The sequence below is a fragment of the Hippoglossus hippoglossus genome, chromosome 17, assembly GCF_009819705.1.
Source record: "Hippoglossus hippoglossus isolate fHipHip1 chromosome 17, fHipHip1.pri, whole genome shotgun sequence".
In the NCBI taxonomy this organism is placed as follows: domain Eukaryota; kingdom Metazoa; phylum Chordata; class Actinopteri; order Pleuronectiformes; family Pleuronectidae; genus Hippoglossus; species Hippoglossus hippoglossus.
In genome coordinates, this window is record NC_047167.1 from 16468922 (window position 1) to 16486596 (window position 17675).

Below are 17675 nucleotides of genomic sequence, written 5' to 3' on the forward strand. Positions count from 1 at the left end.
TTACCATGGATGTAGCCTACCTTTAAAATACACACCACCCACTCAACAACCTTTCCTGCTATTTTATATAACTCACAAAACTTAGATATGAAAATGAATTTTATACCTCAACAAATGTTGAGAACAAATGAGCACTGTTGACTTCATTGGTATTGTTCCTAGTGTCCCTGACAGCTTGGTTATTGTTAAGTGTTGAGGCTGCTGCCTACGTTGGATATTGTTGTTGGTTCAAAGACCTCCTAGGTTTCTTGTTGCTGCCCCAACATCTCTCTGCGTTTTTTTCATTTGATTCGTATAAATAACAAATAATATGTTTTGGCTAGATAAAGGTCTTGACTATGTGTTACATAGATTTTATAACTGTCTGTGGGAAACAGAGACTTGTAAATAGAAGGGATCCTGGAAACAAGCTTCTGCAATTGGGGATTTCTTAAGTTGTTGTTCTGAGTCAGGCACTCTTAAGATTTCAAAAACCAAATGCAGGATCATGATTATTATATGATCAACTGTGCAGCCCTAACAGAATATAAATATGCCTTGGTAATATAAATGATGAGTGAGTCTTATTTGGTGATTTGAGACAGTAAAAAACTTATATTAGGTTTGGTTTTGGTGATGTTTACGTTTGATACATTTTTTATTTTCAGAGTTAGTCAAACACTTAATTGCAACAACAGAAATGTTGCGTTAGTAAAGTGCTGCTCCACCAATCCATGCTGGCCGGCTGCTGTTGAATACTCATATTCCACCTCTACCGTCCCATCGCACTAAGCCGTGGCCCTAACCCTCAAGCACTAAAACTGCTAACCTACCTACGCCTCCCTGATCCATGACTTCTGTCCTCCTATACCCTGACTTCTCATTAGCTGTCAGCTCTTCTTGGCCTTTGGTTGTGACCATTACCCTGAACCTTGACTGTTGGGCTTTTTGACCCCCTGGATACTTATACAATACAATACACTGGTCACAGTGAAAATTGAAACAGATTTTCCCATGGCACATGTGGTTTGTATTGGACAATCTTTAAGTTCTTATTAATGTCATTCACATTTGTCAATCTACTTTTGGGGGTTATAAGCCCATCTGTCATCCGGCATGTCTGCATTGTATATATCGTTATATCTCACGGTCAAGGTTTGACCCTATGACCCCTGACCCCAACCTCAGATCCCACAGTTGAAGTGGTGAGCGAGATGGAGGACCTTTGTGTGGTCGAAAACCAACCGGCTGAGTTCATCTGCCAGTATTCACGGCCGGTCAAGGCTCAGTGGAAGAAAGACGGGCAGCCATTGCAGCCTGATGGCCGAAGGGTGGTGGTGGAGCAGGACTGGAATGTGGCTCGCTTGTACATTAGCAGTGTGTCCACTGAGGACAAGGGCACATACTCCTGTGAGGCAGAGGGGACCAGTGTGGTAGCTTCACTTCATGTGGAAGGTGAGCTTCCCTCCACATGGAAAGACCACCGACCTTTAGGGAATCTCCTCTGCTCCCTCTAAGCTAACATTACTTTGGCCAAATAAAATGATCATCACAAAGACTGTGCTGTGTGTTGGCAAAATCCCATTTGAGTTGATGTCTTAACACTGCAGCTGTCTGAAAATCTTTTTTGAGTGTGCTCTTTCTTTCTTCATTTTCCTGTTGTCTTCTACAGGCAAACCTATAACTATTGTTCAGGGCCTGGAGAATGCAGAAACCTTCGATGGAGGTGAAACACTATTCGAGTGTGCCCTGTCTCGTCCTGAGTCCAAAGACTGCCACTGGTTCTCGATGGGCAAACCAGTGAAGGAATCTCGTAATGTTGAGATTGTGTCATTTGAGAGTGGCCGTCGTCACCTGCTCCTGCTGAAGGAAATGCACGTTAAAGACAGTTGCACAGTGACCTTCAAAGCTGGGACAGCATCCACATCTGCACAACTCTCTGTCAAGGGTGAGAACGCTGGAAGACTTTGAAGTTGTATTCATAAAAATCATGTATGAATCATGAATTCTTTTATTTCATTACTGTAACTTTTTCTTTTACATGCAATTCTATGGATTTCTATCATTAGGATGGCAGCTGGATGTTGTGAAGGGTCTGGAAGACAAAGTCGCTGCCGTTGGAGAGAAGGTTGAATTTTGTGTGGAGCTAACTGAACCCATCCCCGTGGCAGAAGTAGCCTGGTATGCTAACGGGGTTGAGATCAAGCCCAGCGATCTCTGGGCTATGAGGGCTGATGGCTGTTCCTATCGCCATTGTCCTGAGACATGCACCACTTCTGCCCCAGCAGGAAATTACATTTGCTGCTAGAGATGCTCTCTCTTTGGCCAAGCTCACTATCATCAGTAAGTGTTTGTCAAGTTTATACATTTATAAATTAATCTCCATTTTTGGATCATGTTTGCCTTTATTGGATATAGTACAGCTGCATATTGATTTTATGTTACAAAGGCATTATCTTATCATCTAGACCTCTATGTCTTCATACCACGGAATATGGGTAAAGACACATGCTGCATTTATCAGACCTTTTTCAGTCCATATGTACTATCAATGATCAAATAAAGTCACTGTCGCCAAAATATCTATTAAAACAACTATTGAGGGCAGACATTGAAAGGCTGACATGACTTTCTGTGTATTTATTCCTCAGTGTTCATATGAGCTGCTTTTCTTCCCCACAGCTGTACCCGATCCCCCAGAGGACCCAGAAGTCCTCAGTAAGACCAAACAGTCTATAACCCTCTCTTGGTTCACTCCGCTACATGATGGAGGGAGTCCTATTCTTGGCTACAGAGTGGAGTTGCGGCTGGTAGACAGCGCCCTCTGGCTTCCGTGTCAGCCCGAACCCGTGTGTAACACAGAGTTTTTGGTTGAAAATCTTATCCCCGGGAGTGGCTACAGGTTTAGAGTGGCAGCCATCAACATAGCTGGGACTGGAGAGCCTGTAGAGCTGCCTCAGACTGTGCAGCTTGGTGAGTGGATGTGTTGTTCAGTTCATCTGGAAGTAACATTTACAATGCGCACCAAGACATTTGGCTTATTATTGCTCAAATGACTGAACTATTATATGATGTGTGTTTGTTTTCTTTATGTTACACAGAGGCACCTACACCGCCACCAACTACTCCAGGTAAGACAATGTATTTGTTATGTAGGTTTCTTATATTTATCCTACAAATTATATTGTAGTTAAACACCTCCACATTCATATCCCTCTCAAAGAACATCTTTCTTTAAAAAAGTTAGTTTTTTTTAATTTTTGAACTGCCTTTAGTGATGGATCGTAACACTTGCTTCAGTTGTACAGCTCTTAAGATATGATTATGTGACAGAAATTCATGATATGTTATTAAAGAATATGTAATTTGCCATGACGTTTCTCATCTACAGTCAATAGTTAGTGCCGTTACCATGGATGTAGCCTACCTTTAAAATACACACCACCCACTCAACAACCTTTCCTGCAATTTTATTTAACTCATAAAACTTAGAAATGAAAATGAATTTTATACCTCAACAAATGCTGAAAACATTATACTATTATATTATGTGTGTTTGTTTTCTTTATGTTACACAGAGGCACCTACACAGCCACCAACTAGTCCAGGTAAGACAATGTATTTGTTATGTAGGTTTCTTATATTTATCCTACAAATTCTATTGTAGTTAAACACCTCCACATTCATATCCCTCTCAAAGAACATTTTTCTTTAAACAATTGTCAAAGTAAGAATGAAAACTGTATTTTGTTTATAGGTACAGAGGTAAAACAGGGAGAGCAAGAGGCCCTGGGGCAGCCCAATCTGCCTCCAGAGGCTGCTGAGGAAGGTGATGTCCATGAGCTGTGGGAGGCTTCGGCTAAGAAACGTCGCATGAGTCGAGAGCCCACTTTGGACTCCATCACTGAACACCCTGAAGACGATGGTAAAGGTGGTAAAAAACAATCTGACCAGAAGGATCTAAAGTCCTCAGAGAAAGTGGAAACAAAATCTGTAGAGAAGGAGCAGGCCGTTGTGTCTAAGAAGCAGACAGAGTCCAACTTGTGCACCAGCTCTGAGGATCAATCTCTTTCAGGGGGTGCAACACTTGTGTCCTACCTCAAGACGAGCAGCACATCTTCTGTCACAGCCGTCAATGAAGGACAGACAATGACCACTGAGAGGTTCTTTGCACATTTCCAGATGGCAGATCAGAAAACAGTGCAGCAAACTGAAGTGAAAACAACCACAGTTCATCAGTCAGATAATAAACAGGTGACTACAGAGGAGACAGACATCATGGAGATCAGTAAAGAGGATGAGCCTGAGCTCAGAGATGCTGCCATCAAAATTCAAGCTGCCTTCAAGGGGTACAAGGCCCGTAAGGACATGCGTCCTGTCTTCAAAGATGTCTTCAAAGATCAGACCAAAGAACCAAATGGCACCATCCATCTGGAATGTGTGGCGGAAGGTAAACCTGAAAAGGTGCGTTGGCTGAAGGATGGTGAACCACTAACGGATGGCAAGCACCACCATATTGATATCTATAACGATGGCACTTGCTCACTGGTCATCACTGCCATCACCACAAAGGATACAGGAGTTTACACTTGTGAAGTCACCAACAAGTTTGGAGTCAACTCTCATAGCGGTAAGGTCACAGTAGGGACAGTGAGAGAATCCTCTGGGCGACGGCCACTGACGGTGGGCTACAGTGCGGACAGTGAGCCTGAGAGCTCCTCAGGTAGTGAGATGGACGAGTCCCTGAGGAAGGCGAGCAGACGTCTCCGCCGCCTGTTGCGCACATGTCTCCCACCAGATGTTGAGGAAGAACCATTTGTCAGTGCAGATGAAGGAGACCTGCGAGCCCCAGATCCTCAGTCTTACCGTGAGGATGACAATTACATCTACATTCGCTTTGATTCACGGACAGAGGCTGAAGTCGCCTCTAAGAGGTTCCAGGAGATGTTTACAATCCACGGGGTTCCTGTAGAGACAAACATCCAGGAGGCCGGGCCTCTTAGAGTGGAGTTGAGAATTAAAAAGGTGGGCTACATCCAAGATGGCACACAGACCCCCACACAAGATAGACAACCTCCTGCATTCATGGCTGGAGCCCAGGGTAAGACTTTGTACTCAAACATACCTAACGACATATACAGTTTAGTGCAGATTGATGCTTTATTCAGTCGTTTTGTTAAACTTTACTTTCTTCTTGGTCTTGTTATCCAGCTGCCCCAGTTTTTCTGACAGAGCTACAAAGCCAGGACGTTCCAGATGGTTATCCAGTTAGCTTTGACTGTGTTGTGATTGGCAAGCCTCCTCCAACTGTTCGCTGGTTCAAAGATGGCAAAGTGTTGGAGGAAAATGACCATTATATGATAAATGAAGATCTGGAGGGCTGCCACCAACTCATCATCACCACTGTGCTGCCCACTGACATGGGTGTCTATCGCTGCACAGCTGAAAACAGCAGCGGCATCGCAGCCACTAAGGCCGAACTCAGGGTTGACAGTAAGTGAACATGTATAATATTCACAATTGCATGTATCTTTTACAAATTATTGTGAGTCAACAGTAGTTGCAAATCCCTGTGTATTTATCTGTTTTACTTATTCGTTGCTACTTTTGTTCACTAATTTTTTTTATAATTAAAAGTCCAAAACTCAACTGTCTCTAAATAAAATTACAGAATGATATAAACACAGTGACGAACACATTGTCCCTTATGTCCCTGATGATTGTTTAATGCTGAACATCAACCCTTTCCATCAGTGTCTTGCAGCTCAGATTATGACACTGCTGCTGATGCCACTGAGACATCTTCATATGTCAGTGCCAAAGGCTACATGTCCAGGTGAATAAACTATGAACTGTTTAGTAAATTCTAGAAAGATGTTTTAATAAACGTATCTTATAATATTAGCATGACATTAATACTTAAAGTGATCTGTGCTGCTGTTCTCGTACAGGGAAACTGAGACCTTTGAGTCTGTGGCTGAAGATGATCAGTTACCACAAGTTGTGGAGGACCTTCATGATGTTCGTGTTTGTCCAGGGTCACCTATTGCTAAAATGCAACTTAAAGTAAAAGGTAAGTTTGTTTAAATGGTCTTATAATGTCAATTAACACAAAATTGCCAATCATTTTAGAATAATATCTATTTTCTCCCAGGCTTCCCAAAACCCAGATTGTACTGGTTCAAAGATGGCCACCCTCTGCGGCCCTCAAATAGGATCCTGTTACTAACAGACAGAGATGTTCACGGCCTGGAGATTCTGGAGGTGAAGAAAGACGATATGGGGGAGTACTCTGCTTACATCACTAATTCAGCTGGTTCTGCTTACTCCTCCGCCAGACTGATCGTTCTGGGTATGTATGCAAAAGCCGAAAATGTTGACAATACAAAAAGAGCAGGAAAAATAATATTTAAAATCATTTAGAGTTTACAAATTGTAATTAAGATGTTCACAGAACCAGTAACACTTGTGTTGTGTAACAGGTCCAGGGGAGATTATGCCACTAGATAAGAAAGGTAACTTAACTTTTATCTACACATTTGGTACAGGTACGTTAGTATTTAAAATACTCTATTATATGTGACAGTGCTCTGGTTCTACACTGTTCTCAGACTTCAAAGAACCTCTGGTGCCACCACGCTTCCTTGAAAGGTTCAGCAACAGGAAGGTGAAACAAGGAGCGAGCATTACGCTGTCTGTCAAAGTAGAAGGTTTGTTCACTTCTTATCCCAGGATCAGATCTCAATGATGTGACTCAAGATTTAAATGAGTTCTTTAGTCTTCTATTGTTTTGCATTGTATTCCAAGTTCACCGTACTCACCTTTACCTTTCAGGGTCTCCCACGCCCATGGTCTCCTGGCTAAAGGAGGAGTCATTGGAGGATGTCCTGTGGATTAAGCCTGATACCAAGGGGTATAAAATAGCAGGCTCTGGACGCCAGCACAGCCTCATCTTGATGGATGTGGGCACAGAGTACACTGGCGCCTACACCTGTATCGCTACAAACAGAGCAGGACAGTCCATCTGCACGGCCCACCTCGAGGTGGATGAGAGTAAGGAAAACAAAAACATCCGAGCACTTAATGTGTAACTTATGATGGTCATGAGAGGATCTTAAATCTAGAAGCAAACCTCATACTGTCTAAGAGTTTGTTTTGGGTTTGATAGTAATCAAATGTATGTGTCCCCCTTTTTTCTGTAGCACCACAACAAAAGAAAGAGATTAAAGCCTCAGAGTAAGTTTTTTTTTGAAATTCAGAATGGAAATGTGTATAAAAATATAAAATATCGGAAAATAAAACTTACCATTTAACTCTTCTCAGGGTTCTTGGGATTACAGTCAGTCCTCCAGAGGGAGAGGCTAGCGGTGGAAAAGGTGAGACTAATTTATAATAATATCTTTGTTTGGGGAAATAAATACACCATATTTATGGTGTTCTTTCCTCTTTGTTATTCACCTGTCCCCTGTTTTCCACCTTAAGAGGTAAAAGTATCGTACCTAGGTGAAAGTAGGAATCAGAGGAATTCCTGATGAAACTCACCTCCCAGATCACTGAAATGGTATCAGCCAAGATCACTCAAGGTAAGTCTATGTTATGGATCAATTTTATCTTTGCAATAAAACATTAGATTATTAGTTTCAGATTTAATAGAAATTTAAGTTACAGTTTACAGCAATTTCTACCAGAGAAATACTGTATATTCCAAAAGGGAAACCTAAAAAAATTGGACTCTGCGTGAAAAGCCGGAATAGAGATGATTCACGTCCAAAGCATTCCACAAACAAATCTTAGAGCTAACACAATGAGGCTACATCATGCCTGGTTTAAACCCAGATAAAACCAGCGATTTAAAGTAATTAGATGTGTTGTTGTTGAATCATAGTTGATCAAATGTATTGTCTAGTTCAGTTGAAGAAAATATGCTTATCTTATAATATGGACACAGGAAGATGTTCCAGCTCCAGAGATGATACTTAGCCAGTAAATGATAAACACTCAACCTGCATGTTCGGCTAATAATAATAATAAAGAAAGGGGGTGAGATAAAATCACTTACTCGGTGTGAAATCATTAACTCACTATACATGCAGCAAGCTAAAGGTCATATAACAGATAACAGATATATGTAACCAAAGCCCTATAATCAAAGTTTTCATCCCAGAGGAAACTCCTCTCTTAAATTAACTCCTTCTATCTGTGGTTGGAATAAAAACCTGCAGGGCACCTATCCCTTTCCTATAATTATAACTCTGATACTGCATAAGAAACATGCAAGCGGTTGTGAATGGCTTTGCTGATGCTAACAATGCATAATCCACATATTACATGTGAATTATTATATGTTGGAAGCAGTGTTCTGACATTCAGGTTTGGTTGAATTCAGTGAATTCATTCTGATTATTCAAATTGATTCCTCTGAAGGTTTTAACACTTCAATTCTTGAATTTGAATTCACTCTCCAGTACATTTAGGATTGACACCAAACCTATCAGACGTCTTTTGCTGCTTCTCCTGTGCTTGTTTCTTCAGCATGTTTTGCTTTATCCATGTGTTTGTGACTCAAAACCTCAAATTTATTCACACAGACATCTTTCCTTCACCACTTTTACATCCACCAAACAAATTAAATGCTTATTCAACCATTAATTTGTTATTCAGACAGCTTACAGAATCATGAAGTGCTCCAGTGGATGAAATCTTGGCCCAAAAATACCAGTATGTATCCCAAATGCATCAGCTTCATAATAATTATACTTTTTTCTACAAGGAACATGACTCAGGGAGACACTCTCATTGAACTTGGTCACAAACTGGACAGAAACACTCTTGACATAAGTTTATTATACATCCAGGAAAACAGATATGTATTAAACTACAATTTAACAGATCGCCCATTTTCCAAAAGGTTTTTCACATTTTATCTTGTCTGTGCATCAGCAGGATACTTTTCCTAATTGGTTTCATCCATAGACTGTATGTAAAGATGGACGACAAATACAGCTCATCAAAAGTGAAGCCAAAGCATTTTTATTGCCCCCTGGTGGCTGGCCATGGTATTGATCCCAAACCCCACCTCCTCTTTGTTAGTGGATGGGACATGGACCACACGTCAAATACATTTTTCTTAAAGATGGTTTCCTCTCAATTTATGTAGTTTCTTATACACTGATGTATGTTTCTGCTAAGTTTGGTTGTTTGATACTGCCGCCTGAGACTGACTCGCGATTGTTGAGTGTGTGTATCGGCGTGACCTCGATACTGTGTTTCCACCCCCCACCCCGAATTGCAATTGCAATATGCTCCAAATGCCACTTTTCTATATAGATGGAGGAAGTGGAGACGTGCCATCCATCTTTATTCACAGTGTATGGTTTCAACATCTAGCTTGAATACATGTTCACAGATACAGTGGGGCAAAAAAGTATTTAGTCAGCCACCAATTGTGCAAGTTCTCCCACTTAAAAAGATGAGAGAGGCCTGTAATTTTCATCATAGGTATACCTCAACTATGAGAGACCAAATGACAAAAAAAAAATCCAGGAAATCACATTGTAGGATTTTAAAGAATTTATTTGCAAATTATGGTGGAAAATAAGTATTTGGTCAATAACAAAAGTTCATCTCAATACTTTGTTATATACCCTTTGTTGGCAATGACAGAGGTCAAACGTTTTCTGTAAGTCTTCACAAGCTTTTCACACACTGTTGCTGGTATTTTGGCCCATTCCTCCATGCAGATCTCCTCTAGAGCAGTGATGTTTTGGGGCTGTCGCTGGGGCAACACGGACTTTCAACTCCCTCCACAGATTTCTATGGGGTTGAGATCTGGAGACTGGCTAGGCCACTCCAGGACCTTGAAATGCTTCTTACGAAGCCACTCCTTCGTTGCCCGGGCGGTGTGTTTGGGATCATTGTCATGCTGAAAGACCCAGCCACGTTTCATCTTCAATGCCCTTGCTGATGGAAGGAGGTTTTCACTCAAAATCTCACGATACATGGCCCCATTCATTCTTTCCTTTACACGGATCAGTCGTCCTGGTCCCCTTGCAGAAAAAACAGCCCCAAAGCATGATGTTTCCACCCCCATGCATTACAGTAGGTATGGTGTTCTTTGATGCAACTCGGCATTCTTTCTCCTCCAAACACGACGAGTTGAGTTTTTACCAAAAAGTTCTATTTTGGTTTCATCTGACCATATGACATTATCCCAATCCTCTTCTGGATCATCCAAATGCTCTCTAGCAAACTTCAGACGGGCCTGGACATGTACTGGCTTAAGCAGGGGACACGTCTGGCACTGCAGGATTTGAGTCCCTGGCGGCGTAGTGTGTTACTGATGGTAGCCTTTGTTACTTTGGTCCCAGCTCTCTGCAGGTCATTCACTAGGTCCCCCCGTGTGGTTCTGGGATTTTTGTTCACCGTTCTTGTGATCATTTTGACCCCACGGGGTGAGATCTTGCGTGGAGCCCCAGATCGAGGGAGATTATCAGTGGTCTTGTATGTCTTCCATTTTCTAATAATTGCTCCCACAGTTGATTTCTTCACACCAAGCTGCTTACCTATTGCAGATTCAGTCTTCCAGCCTGGTGCAGGTCTACAATTTTGTTTCTGGTGTACTTTGCCAGCTCTTTGGTCTTGGCCATAGTGGAGTTTGGATTGTGACTGTTTGAGGTTGTGGACAGGTGTCTTTTATACTGATAACGAGTTCAAACAGGAGCCATTAATACAGGTAAGGAGTGGAGGACAGAGGAGCCTCTTGAAGAAGTTACAGGTCTGTGAGAGCCACAAATCTTGCTTGTTTGTAGGTGACCAAATACTTATTTTACCGAGGAATTTACCAATTAATTTATTAAATATCCTACAATGTGATTTCCTGGATTCTTTCCCCCCATTCTGTCTCTCATAGTTGAAGTGTACCTATGATAAAAATTACAGGCATCTCTCATCTTTTTAAGTGGGAGAACTTGCACAATTGGTGGCTGACTAAATACTTTTTTGCCCCACTGTATGTATGTGAAGAGCTCGGACAATACTTTTTTGTCTCTTCTGTAGTTTTCTTTTGCATGTCCTGACAACACTAACACAGTCAATAGTCATTAGAAGTATTTCAAGTGACTTTATTGTTGTTGATTTTGTATCTATATAACAATTTCTGTGAAATCTGAAATCATACAAACATTAAAATAAATACAGCACTCAGTTTTTACTTGAAATGTGGCTTTGAGCTGAGAAATTGAGTGTTTTGGATACTAATAACTTCTACAGCAATGTAAGCCAAAAAAATACTAATGCCACATGTTTAAATTCTCTGTGCAACTTTCCTGTGTTCCTGTGATCACCTCCCTTCATCCTCTCTACCCCAGCTTCGTTACGCGTACCTGGCGTTGACAGTGACGATGAGACCAAGACTCCATCTCCGTCACCTCATCACGGTCGCTCTCGTCCTCCCTCCCTCATCGCTGACTCCTCCTCGGAGTCTGATGAGGGAGACGCCAGGGGGGAGGTACTATAAAGTTGACTAAGATTTGTGGACCATAACATTATTCTATAATTCATATAATTTAATCTGATTAAGACCTGATATACATTACCACACAATATCCCTGCAGTGTTTCAATTTGCTGAGACTAACCCTTAGTTATTTGTGTGGTAATCTGATGGCAGATTTTAAGACTTGAATTACGAATGATTTTGTATTTTGCATTTTATGAACATAAATGGAGATGAAAAGTATAATAAACAAGTAGACAACAAACTACAGCCTCAGAATGAACATAAAATACAATCAAACATAAAATACAAGCAGACCATCTCTAGAAGAGATTATTTCCTGAAGTAAAATATTTAAATGACAATGATACTAAACAGATTCAAAATTTGACTTGAAACGATCTCATTTTAGTTAATTGTAAATAAAACGCTCATACCTATACTGTCTAGTCTGTCATCTCCTTATAACAAATGGACACAAGAATCAAAGATCTAATCTTAATATCAATATGTAATTTAAATCTTTTATTTGGGAAATTAAGGAATCATTTAAAAATCTAAACAAATAATAAATATGGCGGGAATGTACAAATGGCAGAAAAACTAAAACTGTTCAAGAATAAGCTGCTTCAGAGAATACCAGGTTTATGTAATCTTATCACAACCGTTTTTTTTAAACCTCATGTGTACATATATTTTTACAGATGTTTGATATCTACGTGGCAACAGCAGACTATAACCCAACCATAGCAAGCAAAGAATCGATCTCTCTGAAGGAGGGACAGTACGTTGAGGTTCTGGACTCAGCTCATCCACTCAAATGGTTGGTCCGAACCAAACCGACCAAAATGACACCATCCCGCCAAGGCTGGGTCTCACCTGCCTACTTGGACAAGAAACTAAAAGTATGTCACAAGACTTCATTCACTGATCCAACAACATACACCTCATTCAGGGTTTTGAGGCCTTTGAAAGACCACGATATTAAAGGTAATTTGTTATTTCAGCTCTCAGCTGATGCGGGTGACCTTCCAGAGACAAGTTCAGAGGAGGTTTCTGAGGGTGAATACAAGAGGAAATTATTGTAAGTAAGCTTATCTACTGTCTACACTCCCAAACCAAAGACTGGAGCCAAGAAAGCGTCATAATTTGAATTTCATGTCTCTAGCCAACTGATCCAGGAGATGATAAATGGAGAATCAGAGTTTGTAAGGAGGTCGACTTCTTTACCTCCCATCACATGAAGCACGCAGACATCCCTGATGCACCGCCTGACGTCAACAGTCAAAAGGAAACAATATTCAGGAACATTGATGATATCAAGTCCTTCCACAGCAGGTGAGCTCACCTCTTTATTACCCCTCATTTAAGTAAACGATTTGCTAAACAGCACAAATGTTTCTGAAAAATGTGATAAAAGAGACATTTTCTTTATCGTCCCTGCTTTAATTTCTCCGCAACTCTGTTTTTAGAGCGTTCCTCCCGAAGTTGAACGACTGTGAAACAGATGATGATGTTGCCATGTGCTTCCTGAGGAGTAAGGAGGGCTTTGAGCAGTACCTCCAGTATCTTGTTGGTCAGGCTCAGGCAGAATCTGCAGTCAGTGACAAGGCTGTCCACCGCTTCTTCAAGGTGACACAGCTCTGCTCATGTTTGACCAGAGCTATTATTTGCTATTTGCTTTACTGATGATTTTGCAGTGTGTCAGGACCTTAGCCCCTTATGTTGTTACCACAGTATAAAAAATATTTTGTTGTACCAATTTGCAGATCAATTGTCTTACTAGCTGTAATCTATTTGGTAATTTGCTTTTTTAAATAATACGACCCAGTCATTAGGGTGACTGAAACTTTTAAATTAAATAAATTAAAAAATCTGTCTTTCATCACACTGTAGGAGTACACTGAGAAAGAGCAGGCTGGTGCAGACCCTGCAGGTCCCACTGTACGCAGCATCAACGCCTACCTGCAACAACCACTGGAGAGGATTCAGAAGTACAAGGCTTTCCTCAAGGTGACAACTCTGACTCAGCATATGCAGTTGGCCTGTTAGGATCCATGACTTGTATGTGTAAGGCATTTGGTTTTAGATCTGTATCACCATCAAGTTTCACTGCTCTTTATACATCTTCAGGAGCTCATTCGAAACAAGGCGAGAAATGGTCAGAACTGCTGCCTCCTGGAAGAAGCGTACGCAATGGTGTCTGCACTCCCTCAGCGCTCTGAGAACACCCACCATGTCACCATGATCGAGAACTATCCCGCCACACTGGAAGTACTTGGAGAGCCAATTAGACAGGTAGGATATCATTTTTAATGAAGGAACTTAGTGAAGAATATAGGAGCTTGATTTTGTGTTTGACAGTCTATGAATCTGTTTTTTTTGCACTAGGGACCCTTTCAAGTGTGGGAGGGAGCTCCTGGAATTAGGTCGTCCTCTAGAGGTCACCACCGGCACGTCTTCCTCTTTAAGAACTACTGTATAATCTGCAAACCCAAGAGAGACAGCAACGCTGATACACAAGCATATGTCTTTAAGAACATGATGAAGGTAAAATAATCACACCTTCTTCCCTGAGACGTTCTACTTCACTGTCATCTTTCCTAATATTGTTTATATTCTTCTTCTTGCTGCAGCTGAACAACATTGATGTGAATGAGACGGTGGAGGGTGATGACAGGGCCTTTGAGATCTGGCATGAACGGGAGGACTCAGTGAGGAAATACACTTTGCAGGCCCGAACTATTACCATCAAGAACTCATGGCTGAGAGACCTCCGAGAACTGCAGCAGCGATACAGCATGCCTGCATGGAGTGAGTGGGACACACACATACACACACACACATTCACACAAACACACACACACACACACAAATATGCATACACACACAATACAAGTTTCTTTTCCTTTCTTATTACCTTGTTTATCACATTACCTTTTATGATTAATCTGTTTTTCTAGGTCCCCCTGACTTTGATGCAATTCTGGCAAACTGCACAGCAGAGCTGGGACAGACTGTGAAACTGGCCTGCAGAGTCACTGGAGTGCCCAAACCTACAGTCACCTGGTACAAGGGTATGCAATTTACACCATAGACTAATGGAGACAAATAGTTCAGGCCTTTAATCTCTGAGTTCCTGGCTAACTTGGTTTACATGTTGGATACAGATGGACGTGCAGTGGAGGCAGATCCACATCACATCATCATTGAGGACCCTGATGGTTCCTGCACACTGATCCTGGACAACATGACAGCTGATGATTCTGGCCAGTACATGTGCTTTGCCACGAGCTCAGCTGGCAATGCCAGCACTCTTGGAAAGACCACAGTTCAGGGTAAGTGACATATGGTTTGACTGTGTCCTAAAACAGCAGATGTTTTTTTATAACCATAATGCATCATTGAAAATAGCTGTAATAAGTCAAACCTGTTGCAGTTAAAGATTTAGTCTGTCAATTTACTGGGGTATCAAATATTACAGTGTGGTCTTTGCTGCTGCTTCAGAGAGCATCAATCTGGACACTTTCTTCTGATGCTTAAATGTGTAATAAATTTACATGATGTGTTTCTGGCAGTACCTCCTCGTTTTGTGAATAAAATGAGGAATGCTATCTTTGTCGCTGGTGAGGACGCGCAGTTCACCTGTGTCATACAGAGCGCCCCCAACCCCAAGATCAGGTATTGACACCGCACTTCTATTTGTTCCTATAAAGCTTTAATCATCTTGATTAAATGTACTATATTTTATGGAAGATCTGTTTGTCTAACTGCATATTAATCTCTGCCTGTTCAAGGTGGTTCAAAGACAGCCGCCTGCTGACTGACCAGGAAAAGTACCAGACCTACAGCGAGCTCCGTAGTGGAGTTCTGGTCTTGATAATAAAGAACCTGACAGAGAGAGACTTGGGACACTATGACTGTGAGGTTGGTACAATATTCACATTATATTTGAATCCTATCACTAATGTTCTTTTAGAATATGAAAAAAATGACTTTCAATCATGTTTATTTGCTCTTAAACCCCAAGATGTGACTCTAATGAGTTAGCAACAATAAGTCATCTTTAAAAACATCTCTCTTTTGTTTCCAGCTGTCCAATCGGCTGGGCAGTGCCAAGTGTGCAGCAGATTTAGTTCTTCCCTCTGCTCTGGCCCGAACTGGTGAACAGGCCATCACTATTGAAGGTACTTTATCCAAACATCAAGGGGTATAATCATCTTTTCCAGGTTCTGAAACCGTAGACAGCTGTACAGTACAACAGTAAATTTGTTTAAACTCTAGATGTGTTCTTTTTTTAGTACAACTGTGTTTGTCTTTTAAATCTGTCACTTTCCACTTGTTTCATAGTTACTGAGCAGGAAACCAAAATACCAAAGAAAACCATCATCATGTAAGTGTGACTCGGTTCAAATGAGCCTCATGCATGAAATGTGACTGTGCTGTGGGACATTTAGACAGTTGCTCTGGAGTTAGAAATTAAGCTTCATATTTTGATAGAAGACAATGTGCTAAAGTCGGGATTCTTGTTTCCCGATAGATTTCTAGAGCAGTAGTTTGCTTTTTTTGATATAGACAATATTTCTATTGGTGCATAGATATCCACTTGCTAAAACATAGCAATGGCTAAGAGGACATTTGGACACTTGTGCATGTGTGTGCTCCTTTAACTGGCCCCATGAATGCATCGCTGTGTAGTAATTAAAGCTGGAGTGCAAAGGATTCTGACACAGTGGTGATGAAAGGAGGGGCAGGTTTCAGAGTGTTTTCTTCTTTAACCGACACAACTCTGTATTTCGCACAGAATATCTTCATCAGTAGCTCTAATATGATCTTTATTCGTCTTCTCAATCCAGCGAGGAGACGATAACCACCGTGGTGAAGAACCCTCGTATGAGGAGGCACAGATCCCCCGGCTTGACTCTTACTGCAGCCCACCGCTCTGAAACCTCCACCCCAGAGCCCCCTGTAGCCAGGCCGAGGAGGATGCCTACTCCAAGAAAGACCACTATCCCTACCCTCTACGTCACTGAGCCCGAGGGTGCTGAGGCCAGAGCCATGGAGAGCAAATCCAGGTGGGTTGAGGTGGAGGAGGTCATCGAGTACAAGGTCAATAAATCTCCCAGGCTGCCCAGGAGGAGAGGCATCTCACCTGCAGTCTCTGATCGTGCAGCCGCTCCCTCCAGACCTAGAAGGTCTCAACTGGAAAACCCAAACACCAACAACTCCAATAACAAGCTGGTGGAGCAGGCGCAGGCCGAGCTGCACGGAGACGTCAGCAGCCAGCCGCTCTCCTGGGAGGAGGTGCAGGGCAACGCTCCCTCTGCGGAGCCACATGAGCTCTCATCGGTCCTCAGTCCGGCTGAAGACGACAGCGACGACCTGGACGATCAGCAAACTGTCATCTTTGAACCTGAAGATGACGATGACGACCCCATTCTGTCCAGAGAGCAGGAGCCTCAGATCATGAAACAAGGAGATCGTGTTTTGACCCTAGAGGATTTGGAGGACTACGTTCCAGAGGAAGGAGAGTCCTATGGCTCCTCCAACGTTCCTGCCGAAAAGCCTTGTGAGATCTCTGTGCTGCAGAGGGAGATCGGCGGCTCCGCAGTGGGGCAGACGGTGCTCCTCAACGTGGGCCGGCCCGTTGTGCCGAGGCAGAGGAGCAGCTTCTTCAGTCGCTTCAAGGAGCATCTCCCCAGCAGCATTTTCTCCTCCTCCTCCGTCCCTCAAGCCAGCGGAACGAGGCCCAGGACAGAGAGGCGCGTCCCCATCCAAGTGAGCCACGCAAAGCTGGAGGTGCAGCCTTCCTACTGCTCGGAGGTGCAGAGGGTTGAGGGCGGGCAGCAGAGCTTTAAAACCAAAGTATCAACGCAGACGTACGGATACACATCAGTGGGAAACCCAGTCATTCTTCAAATTAGAGATCACCATTATCCAAACCAGTAGAAGCAATATTTTAAAATTGGTACCACGACCCTCTTAGTCTTAAATGGGGACATTTCTACTGACCTGATGAAAAAGAGCAGAGAAAAGAAGACATATATTCACTGCATTTGACAGACCATTCCATTATGAAGCTTCCCATCAGAAAATAGGCTCATCCTCTGAGTCTTTTCGTCAAACGGTTAGACTGGTCTCTTTCGACCAGGTGAGTTGGAAAATGAAAGTGTGTCACTGTGAGCAGGTTCCAGTTTCCGTTA

At 42.2% G+C, this 17675-nt stretch overlaps 1 protein-coding gene across 1 annotated transcript in view; it reads left to right on the forward strand.

Moving 5' to 3' along the window:
• LOC117778863 (obscurin-like) overlaps positions 1-17627 on the forward strand; it is a 54722-nt gene extending 37095 nt beyond the window's left edge. The window contains 37 exon segments of the mRNA XM_034614725.1: positions 1168-1434; positions 1652-1927; positions 2049-2230; positions 2232-2322; positions 2662-2952; positions 3081-3110; positions 3558-3587; positions 3737-5080; positions 5191-5472; positions 5734-5815; positions 5931-6052; positions 6134-6331; positions 6462-6494; positions 6591-6689; positions 6814-7032; positions 7182-7215; positions 7303-7355; positions 7462-7490; positions 7493-7562; positions 8641-8697; positions 11346-11485; positions 12177-12377; positions 12480-12556; positions 12641-12678; positions 12681-12810; positions 12945-13104; positions 13369-13485; positions 13606-13770; positions 13864-14022; positions 14109-14286; positions 14436-14549; positions 14643-14810; positions 15051-15153; positions 15270-15399; positions 15566-15659; positions 15823-15865; positions 16329-17627. Coding sequence (XP_034470616.1) covers positions 1168-1434; positions 1652-1927; positions 2049-2230; positions 2232-2322; positions 2662-2952; positions 3081-3110; positions 3558-3587; positions 3737-5080; positions 5191-5472; positions 5734-5815; positions 5931-6052; positions 6134-6331; positions 6462-6494; positions 6591-6689; positions 6814-7032; positions 7182-7215; positions 7303-7355; positions 7462-7490; positions 7493-7562; positions 8641-8697; positions 11346-11485; positions 12177-12377; positions 12480-12556; positions 12641-12678; positions 12681-12810; positions 12945-13104; positions 13369-13485; positions 13606-13770; positions 13864-14022; positions 14109-14286; positions 14436-14549; positions 14643-14810; positions 15051-15153; positions 15270-15399; positions 15566-15659; positions 15823-15865; positions 16329-17421 — 6899 coding nt within the window. The 3' untranslated portion in view covers positions 17422-17627.
• The last annotated feature ends 48 nt before the right edge of the window (positions 17628-17675 follow it).